This window comes from Silene latifolia, chromosome 2 (genome assembly GCF_048544455.1).
Source record: "Silene latifolia isolate original U9 population chromosome 2, ASM4854445v1, whole genome shotgun sequence".
Lineage (NCBI taxonomy): Eukaryota > Viridiplantae > Streptophyta > Magnoliopsida > Caryophyllales > Caryophyllaceae > Silene > Silene latifolia.
In genome coordinates this window covers 198,840,640-198,851,055 of record NC_133527.1, presented here as the reverse complement: position 1 = coordinate 198,851,055, position 10,416 = coordinate 198,840,640, and the positions used below count along the sequence as shown (strand labels likewise).

The window sequence follows — 10,416 nt, the reverse complement described above, 5'->3', positions numbered from 1 at the left end:
AATAGTACGAGTAATAGTCGATAAAAAAAAATAGAAAGGGATTAAAATTACTCGCTTGAAATAGCATGTTAGTGATGAAATCGAAATTATCAAGGAATTGCAGGCGAAATAGTTAAAATATTGTTTAATTTTGTATCTAGACACTTAAATGATTTATCATAATAAAATACTCCATAATATCTAAAGTCTAAACACTAAAATAGTCGACATTTGAGCTAACTTTGACTTGAGTTTGATGGATTAAGGTCATCCATATGTAGGGTGATTATTCGAGCGCATGCACGTGCAATGTTAAGAAGAACACACGGAGCAATTAATGAAAAGAGCTTAAATAAGCCGTAATTATCGTGTTAAGAGAGTCTATGTCGATCTCCATGTATAAAAAACACTCGTTTATTATTAACAATAAATGGATATTTTTTTAGATAAAACTATAAAAGGATCGTCTTATATGTAAAATTGTCTTATTATAATGTTACCCAAACAATACGTCTACCATGACCTTTTATCAAAGTGATCACTGGCTTGTGTTTGATCTGTTGGTGATTATTAACGGACTAATTTGATGGATATAAAGTTGTCCATCGTAATATCTTTTCACATATATCCTCAATTGGGGGCGAATTTGAGGTGGAAAGGGAGGGCAAGTGCCGCCCTCAAATTTTAGAAATAATTTAATTTTGGTACTTATTAATAGCATTAATTTTTAATTGGCTCACTTATGATGGTCAAGAAGTGCCTTTCTGATTTTAAATTTGCTCCTAAGCATGATCTTGGTAACTATCTTGGCTTGCCAACGAGTATTGGGTCTTCTAAGAGGGAGTTATTTAAATTTCTTGTTGAAAAAACTAAGCGAAGGCTATCCTCTTGGAATAATATTCTTCTCTCTTCGGCTGGTAAACTGACTCTTATTCGTTCTGTTCTTTCTTCACTATCCCTATTCTCTCTATCGGTATTTCGCATACCGGTAACATCAAAATTTCAGTCTTTGATGGTGCATTTTTGGTGGAGTGGAACTAGAACTAATAAGTCTATTCATTGGTGTAGTAAAGACTTCTTAGTAGACCTGTGGGAGAAGGGGGCCTTGGTCTTCGCAATATTGGTTGCTTTAACCAAGCCCTTCTTGTCAAATCTGCTTGGAGAATCTTATGTGATTCGGGAAGCCTTATTAGTAAAGTTATTGGTCTCAAGCTTGGTATCCAAGATGATATTTTATTCCAGAATCGTTGGAAGGCTCCCCATGCGTCGTCATGGGCCCTCAAAAGCCTTGTCTGGGGTTCCGATCTTATCTAGAATAATATTGCTTGGACTATTGGATCTTCATCTCGTATTAATGCTTGGAAGAGTAAATGGATAGAGGGTTATAGTCTTCATGATCTTTGCGGGGATTCTGTTGACGCTCCTGGTAGGTGACCTTTATATATGATAATCATAGAAGATGGGATCTTTCCTCTCTTGGTTTCGATCTGGGTGAGGGAGTTACAAAGAAAATCCTCGCAACTTATATTTCGTGTCAACCTTCAGATGACTCATTCTATTGGAAATTTTCTGAACATGGTGAATACACTGTCAAGTCGGGTTATTATGCTGCTTAGGTCTTATCTGATGGACCTATCACGGGTGCTGATCGCTCTAGAATGTCTGCACCCATTGTGGCTTTTTGTAAATCAAAGCTCTGGAAGTTGCCTATATCTTACAAACTAAGGGTGTTTTTATGGAAATTTATGGCTAATGCCCTTCCTGTGGGTTCTGAATTCCTTAAGCGCAAGATGAATTGGCGCTCCTCATGTACTCTTTGCAATGACTTACCTACTTGTGTGGAATCTATTTCTCACCTCTTCAGAGATTGTAGCTTTGCAAAGGCTCTTTGGTTTGGCTGCCCTCTAGGTATTAAAATCACTGGGGGAGTGGATCTTGATGTTAGGATTTGGGTTATAAACTGGGTCACGTATTTCTTAACTCGCCCAGATCCTAGCTCCCTCCTTTTCTCCCTTATAACTACCCTTTGAAGAATTTGGTGTTGTAGGAATGATATGGTCTTCAGGAGTCGTCGCCCTTGGCCTAGGGGGGCTCTAAATTCAATTCCTGGCGACATTCAGGGTATGAATGAGGTCGTGTGCAATAAGGATGCTAGCCGCCTTCGATCAATCGTCTTTGCTGGACTTTTCTTCTGATTTTGGATTAGTGAAAAGGATTAGAAACCCGTTTCCCTATTGGATTGTTGGTGGACCTGGGTGCGGAAATGTGTGCACTGTTAAGTGTGATGCTGCTTGGAGGGCTGATAGAAGTTCTGGCATGGGGTGGTGCTTGTTGGATGGTGATGAGACCTTAAGGAATACTGCGAATGCTCGTTCGTTTGCCTCTTCTGCCCTGCAAGCTAAAGGCCAGGCTGCTATTAAGGCGCTAAAATGGGCCTTGGATGAAGGGTATCTTCATGTTAGATTGGTTACAGATTGTCTTGCCTTGGTTATGCAGGTTGCTGGAGCGGAGAAGCCTATTGCGTCTTTTTCTTGCATCATCCAGGATATTAAGTCTATTGCGTCTCATTTTCACTATTGCTCTCTTAGTTTCTGTCCTAGGGGAGTAAATAGGATAGCTCATAATCTTGCTCAGGAAGCTCTGTTGTAAGCTATGCTATTTCTTGCTGTCAAAAAAAAAAAAAAAAAATTAATTGGCTCAATGGTTGGAGCTTTACTTTATAAACAAGGTCACCACGGTTCAAATCCAATCAAGAGCATTACTTTTGTATTATTTTTTGGGAAAATGCAAACCAAACATATGTTTAAGTAAAATCTTGCGTCCGCCCCTGCTTAATAATGTGAATTGTTAAAATGTTTTTTTTTTACAACAACAAACTTTTATAAATAAAAACTACTCTTTCCTATTCAGCCTAATGTTCCATATTCTCTAATATATGTGAGTATTATAATGAAAGAGGAACTATAGGACGAATAAGAGGGAGTAGTACACAAGGATACATTTAAAGTACAAACAAAGGGGCATTAGGAACCCCAAAACAATTTGATACCCAAGTCACACTAAAAACAATACAAGTAGTCGCAACCGAAGAGAAAAGACGACTTTTCTTGAATGGCGGATGGTACTGGGCGTCAAACTCGATTAAGTGGACATCCTTCCGCTTCATCCTCATAACGGTAGCAGTAATGTGGGTGTACCTGCAAAAAGAAGTCGAAACAGGGACAGAAACCAAAGATCTTTTCTACGAAGAGGCAAAAGCATGACCCTTTCGACCTTTAGGGTGGCAATGATCCACACTGTGCCCCTCTTTGCTAAGCGAATGATCCCTTACAACGGCGAACTTAAACTGGAACGATGAGATCTCAACCTGTAAATGGCCTCCTCCTGAACCAACTCAACACTTTCAGTCTGTTCGACATTAATTGTTTTTAAAAAGTTCTCCGGTGAAGGAGAAGAGGTGGGAACTTCTACTGTCCCATAAATTTCTTCAAGGGGAGTGCCCGTCTGGATGGTTTTATTTAGAGGTGAGGGGACAGACCCCCATGAAAGACATGGACCGTGGGTGGTAGAATCCCAAATTTTTGCCCCCTAGTAAAATATCATAATCTTGAGATGATAGATTTAGTGTATTATGAGGTCACTTCTTGTTGGTGAAACGGACTTGAGGAGATCTTGAGTTAGTTGAGGAGGATGGATTACCAACCTTTGTATCATTCGAGGTCTCGTCGGGCGCACTGATACTCTCGAAATCCATAGGCACATTTGTATTCCCAGAACCACTGGCACATCAGTCAAACCAATAGACCCATCAGTCGAACAATCTCTATTACTAACTTCACTGTTACTCCCTATATCCATAGACTGAACTGGCGAAGCAACAAAGTCACTAGGATGCACTTGTGGCGATGGAGAACTGATAGGTGTAACCATATTCCGCCCCAAATCACCTTCTTGAATTTGAAGTGAAGAAGCGCACTTTTTCCCAACTCTGACCTCATTCGCATCCAAAAGACCTAACACAATTCGCTTACCATTCTGATTAATATCCACATCTTTCTTGACTTCCTCGAGTTCTCGTATAATGTCCTTGTCTATTGCATGACTTTTTTTGTTGGAGTAACATTTAACCAAAAGACCATGTCATCGTCAATTCGTCATCAATGGTATTGTATTAAGCTCTCGTGAGGGTGATTGTCGGAAAAGTACTTTTATCTACCTTTTTTCCAATTTGATATTTTTATAAGATTTAAAATATTACATAGTACATATTTAACACGATCAATTATACTTTTAGCTAAGTATAAGAATTATGTAATTGTGAAAAAAATGGTGAAAGGGCATCTAGATACCATTATTCTTGTATGACAAGAGTTTAGATGATGTTATGGTTTGATTGTTTTTCTTAATGGAGAAAGAAATAAATTGTTGTTGGTGATTAGCCATGTGATTTAGTTTGGATTTGAGTCGGGAAGTACTACTAGGATAGTAGGATGGTAAACTCTTTTTCATGAGTTTTAAAACTCTTACATTTCTATGAGTCAAGCCCGAAACTTCTGATTAAACTAAAAAACTCGTTCCTGATTGATTTAAGTGTTCATGATTATGCTTATAGATACCACTATACGTAAGTTTTACTACACTAATCAATTGTTCAATGTATCGAATTGACATCTTAGCACATTACATTCTTCAATGGTACGTACAAAAATAAAAATAATACGTGCGACTTAGTGGCCACATTGGTTCTAATAAACATATGTATCCATTATCCTCATGACGATTTTTGTATCCTCCATTGACGATACATGAATTCTTAAAGGGCAAGCACACTAATTTTTTTTTATTATGACAATGCTTTTTGACTATTATTCTTTGGAGAAAGTCGATTACAAAATAAAAACAATACGAGTATAATATTTCAAATTTGCTTTGAGGATGTCGAATATTACTTAGTGGTTTTAAAGACCAACATATTTATATAAAATACGACCTTATCTGTATTTATGCCTAACAAATACGAGTATTTTCTTAGAAATTAAGTAAAGAAATGTAATGAAATTTCAAGCTATTGGTTTAATGTTTAGAATAACTTACGTACAATTTAGCATCAAGTAATAACATGCATGGTGTAACATGTAATATTTGAAAACATGTAGTCGATAAAAACGGTCGTTCATACGACACTCAAATTGCCCAAAGTTGACTACTACAAGTTAATTTGATAACTCGACATGTTACGATACAATTGCCTACGACACCATAATCGCTTAATTTAACGACTATATAATATATGTTTGAGGACTTTGAAGTTTGAACTACATGGCGTAGATAATTGAAAATTTGTCGTCAAGATTCAAGTCATAAATGACATAAGTTAATTTGTGACCCAAGTCGAGACATAATCATGAGTTATAAAATCATGTCAATTGATCCAATTTAGTAATGAAAATAAGTCGCACAAATATTATAATTACCGAAAAGGCGAAAATCATTATCGATGTCCACTATTTAATACTCCACATTTCCCTTCTTAAACTTCAATTAAATGAAGTAATCCTACAAATTTATATATATATATATATATATATATATATATATATATATATATATATATATATATATATATATATATATATATATATAAAAGAGAGTTTTTTTTCGAAATGATCTAAGAGCGTCCACATCATCAAAAATCAATTTAGGAAAGTATAATTTTTGATGTAAAAAATAAAGTGGAAAATCTTTTAATTATTATAATATGTATATTTCCTAAATTATATTCAAGTGATATTTCCAATTTTTATATCAAACTTTTACATTTCATTTGGCAAAAAAATATCGTTAAAAAAATTATGAAAATAATATAATTAGCTTTGTGTTAAAAAATGCTATCATTAGAGTATAAATTTCATATTATTTGCACATGTTAATGATGGTGTACTTCTTAATACGTAAAATTGTATAATTTTTAGTATGTTTTGTCCCACATTGGAAAATAAGTAGGTGTGGTAAATATACTACATATAAATAGTAGAATTGTCCCACATCGAAAAATTAGTATAAGGTGATGTGATCCTATGATTATAAATAGGATGCATATTTGGAACTTATGTATCCACCAAAATTTTTTGAGTCTCATAAATATTGTTTTAAAGAGCTCTTAAGATTTTCTATCGTTATCTACGATATGATATAAAAATAAAGTGAAAATCGTTGGGAATTACTCGGGAAAGAGTTAAGAATATGAACAAGAAAATCAAAAAATAACTAAAGGTTGAACAAGAAAATCAAAAAATAAAAGGTTTTACTAATGGTAGTCTCCTGACACAATACAAAACTAAAGATTTTATTAATGGTTGTCTTCTGAATGCAAATGATCGACACTAAGTGGTTTTACCTTCAAAGAAAAATAATATGTATACAATAGTGGTTTTTTAAGAAGAGACATGTATTTCTTGGTATGTTATATCTTTCACATTGAAAAATAATGTAAGCATTATGAACATACTACGTCTAAATAATTAAATTATGTATCTCACATTGAAATAATAGTATACGGTAGGGTGATTATTCTATAAATATAAATAGGAGGCATCCTTGAAACTTAGGTATTAATCCAAAAATTTTTTGATATAAAAGATATAGACTTTTTAGTATGTTATATGTCTCACATTGAAAAATAATGTAGGTGTTGTGAATATATTATGTATAAATAATAGAAATGTCCCATATATATACATTTTCTATATTATATTAAAGTGATGTTTATTATTTTGATATAAAAACTTTATATTTCATTTAAAAAAAATATCGTATGAAAATTATATAATAAGATTGTGACAAAAAAAAATGCTATCATTAAAGTGTATATTGTATTGTATTGTATTTTCTCATTATTAAATCGGGTTGATGTCAAAGTAGGTGCAAAAAAAAAATGGTGTACTTAATATGTTATTTGTCCTACATTGAAAAGTAACGTAAGTGTGGTGAATATATTATGTATAAATATTAGAATTGTCCCACATCGGAAGATTATCATAAGGCATGGTGATCTTATGATTATAAATAGAAGTCATAACCCAAAATCTTTTTATTCCCTTAAGTATTATCAAGGATAACTCTTAAAAGAGTTTGTATTACTGTCTCTACAATAATGGTTTCTAACCTAAGTTAATGTTTGGAAAATCTTTTAGTTATTATAATATATACTAATGTATTTCTTATTTTATATTCAAGTAATGTTTCTAATTTTTATATAAAAACTTTTAAATTTCCTTTGACAAAATAATGTAAGTAAAAAAATTATGAAAATAATATTATTAGATTCATGGTAAGAAATGCTATCATTAGAGTATATATAGATTTCATATAATTTGCACATATTAAAGATGGTGTATTTCATAGTATGTTATATCTCCCACATTGAAAAATAATATAGGTGTAATAAATATAATACATATAAAAAATAGAATTTTCCCACATCAAAATATAGCATAAGGTGGGTGACACTACTACAAATGAGCACTTGGGCCACGGCTAAATTCGTGGCGCAAGTACTAAATTTCCGTGGCTAAATCATTTTGCCACGGGAATACCTTCTGTGGCGCAAGTGGCCGTGGCAAAGGGATAGCCACGGGAAAAACAAGAACGTGGCTATTATTGAATTTTTGGCCACGGATTCTCTCGTGGCTAATAACTCCCGTGGCCAAAGAAATTTCCCGTGGCGAAAAAATAATTCCCGTGGCAAACATTATATATGAAAATTAAATAAATAAAACGTAAAATAATTTTTTTATTTTTCACAATGGGTATTTTATCATATACGGAACCGTGACAATCTAGGTAATTGTTTCGCTAGTTAACTTGATTCATTTGAACGTTATTTCGTTTCACGAGTCATGCATTTGTGAGCATCGGAGAGGCTTCCCAGGAGGTCACCCATCCCAACACTACTCTCACCTGAGCACGCTTAACCGTAGAGTTATTTTGATGTGCCACCGAAATTGAATGTTACCTTTGTTGATATAATTAACACTTTGAATCCTTTTAAGTTTATTTTTTTCTTTCAAATCTTACCTTTAGTACTATTTAATTACATAAATGTTAAATGTTTTACAATTTTTGCGGGAAAAACATTATTTTGGCCGAAACAATTAAATTTTCGACATTAACCTCCTGATTAATGATTTTGTCATTTTTTTTTGCCCAAGTCAGTAAACCATTTTCTCCAAAAAGTAAAATTAATTGTGTTTCCCTAACATTTTTTTATTTCTTTTGTTTATCGACATACTTATTTTCATTTCTCATGTACTCATTTTTTCGTATATTTTTCTTCGCAAATTCTATTGTATAACCGTTGTACCTGCGATATGAAAAATGAGACCATTTTGTGGTAAAATAATTACCGCTTTTTATAATTAAAGGTCTTTTTTCCCCAAAGTGATCACTATTAACCAAAAAATAGTCACTTTTTTACCCAAAAACCACGAAAAAGATTATTGTACAAAAGAATCGCTTATTTTCCTAAACTGATTTCTATTTGTTATGATTTATCGTTTTTTTCTTAAAATTTTCACATTATTTGCACATGTGACTTTAAATTATTATAATTTATATATATTTTTCCGTGTGATGCGCTCATTTTCAATGAAAAAAAATTTCAATTTTTTTTTCTCAGCAAGTTAAATTTTCCGTAAATTTTTCACGGTACCCTCGACTTTTGACAGATTACATATGGTACCCTTTTTTTAAAGTTTTTACATATGCTATCTCTGTATTTACGTTTTTCAGTCTCAGAATACCCTTTGACAAACTTCCGTCATAACGCCGCTACTCATATGCCTTGTGACGCCTTTTTTTGTTATCTAATACACTATCAATTCATCATCTAATAATACCTAAATCCTTATTTTGTCTAATAAACTAACATTTAGTACCTACATAATATAACAATAACAACATAACATGCACAATTACTCATCAAATTACTTATAGGAGTAAAGACGTTATGACGAAATTTCCCCAAAGAGTATTCTGGGAATGAAAAAGGTAAACACAAGGGCAACATAAGTAGAAACTTAAAATAAGGGGTACCATGCGTAATCTGGTAAAGTTCGAGGGTACCATGGGATATTTCCGTAAATTTTATATCAAATTCAAATTTTTCTATAAATATACTATAAATAAAGTTGGAAATAAAATTTTGAATGAAATAGTTTAACAATATATTAATTTTGGATTTTTAAAGATAAATGGTAAATAACTTTTTTATTCAATTTGATATGCTATATCTTTAAATGTGATACGATCATTTAAGATTGTTATTCAAGATTATAAAGTTTAATTTAAAAAAGTAAAAGAAATTCACGACTTTAATAAATAGAGTATATATTAAAACAATTTTTTTAAAATTATCAATATTTTGAAAAACCTACAAAACATAAATGTGATCTGTAAAAAATCAAAAAATTAGACGATAAACTTTTCTTTGCTTGCATATAAGTTTATAAAATTTTAAAATTTCTTATTAAATTAAATAAGACAATAAAAAATATTAATTAAATTAATCAAAGTGTTTCTAAATTTTTATATTCAAATGTATTTTCATATTATTATATTTAATTAAATTTCATTCAGATTTAAGTCGGAAAAGATACTCGCCACGGGTGTTTGTTGTTCGTGGCTAAAATAATATTTGCCATTGAACAATTCATGACTAAATAAAATTTCGCCACGGGTGTGACATAGGCCGTGGCTAAAATGATTATTTGCCACGGGTGTAGCCTAATTCGTGGCGAAAGTGACTTTTTGCCACGGGAAAAATTATCCCGTGGTATAAATTTTTTTCCAAAATAATGAATAAGTTTTTCCCGTGGCTAAGCAAAATTTAGCCACGAATTATGAGTTCCCGTGGCATAATTCGTGGCGCAAGTGATGATTTGTTGTAGTGTGAATTTATGAGCATCCTTGGAACTTAGGCATCAACCCAAAATCTTTTGAGTCGCTTAAGTATTGTCTTGGAGAGCTCTTAAAAGTTTATATCATTATATTTTCTACCTATAGAATTTATATGTCCCATATTGAAAAATAATGTAAGTGTGGTAAATCCGTAAATATACAATTTTTAAATAATATAATTAGAATTGTGTTAAAAAATATTCTATCATTAGAGTATAGGTTCTTATCATTTGCACATATTTTAATTATGATAAAAAAATAGAAAACAAACGTCAATGGTAGCATGTGTAATCTATCAAAGTTCAAGGTTACCATGAGAAATTTCCAATATTATAATGATATAGTTAATTAAATTTGCATTTAAAAGAGAGATATCCGTACCAATAAAACAATAAAGGGGGTATTATTTTTTAATTGTTATTTTATTGCCACAAACTTAACGTCCATTTAACAACCTTTACATTAGAGGGTACCATGAGC

The 10,416-nt window shown here is 32.2% G+C and overlaps 1 protein-coding gene across 1 annotated transcript; it reads left to right on the top strand.

Annotated features, from left to right (window-relative positions):
- The first annotated feature begins 724 nt into the window (after nucleotides 1-724).
- Nucleotides 725-2,628, top strand: LOC141641960 (uncharacterized). Its single transcript, XM_074450599.1, has 4 exons — nucleotides 725-1,195; nucleotides 1,596-1,948; nucleotides 2,045-2,100; nucleotides 2,186-2,628. Exons 1-4 carry the CDS (start codon nucleotides 725-727, stop codon nucleotides 2,626-2,628), a joined length of 1,323 nt encoding a protein of 440 aa, XP_074306700.1.
- Nucleotides 2,629-10,416: the final 7,788 nt, after the last annotated feature.

What these genes read in the sequence shown, in the direction of transcription:
- LOC141641960 (XM_074450599.1), top strand. Translation starts at nt 725, where the DNA reads ATGGTCAAGAAGTGCCTTTCTGATTTTAAATTTGCTCCTAAGCATGAT. An exon ending in AGTTATTGGTCTCAAGCTTG is followed by an intron (nt 1,196 to 1,595) that starts GTATCCAAGATG and finishes TATGCTGCTTAG; the next exon opens with GTCTTATCTGATGGACCTAT. An exon ending in TGGGTTATAAACTGGGTCAC is followed by an intron (nt 1,949 to 2,044) that starts GTATTTCTTAAC and finishes TATGGTCTTCAG; the next exon opens with GAGTCGTCGCCCTTGGCCTA.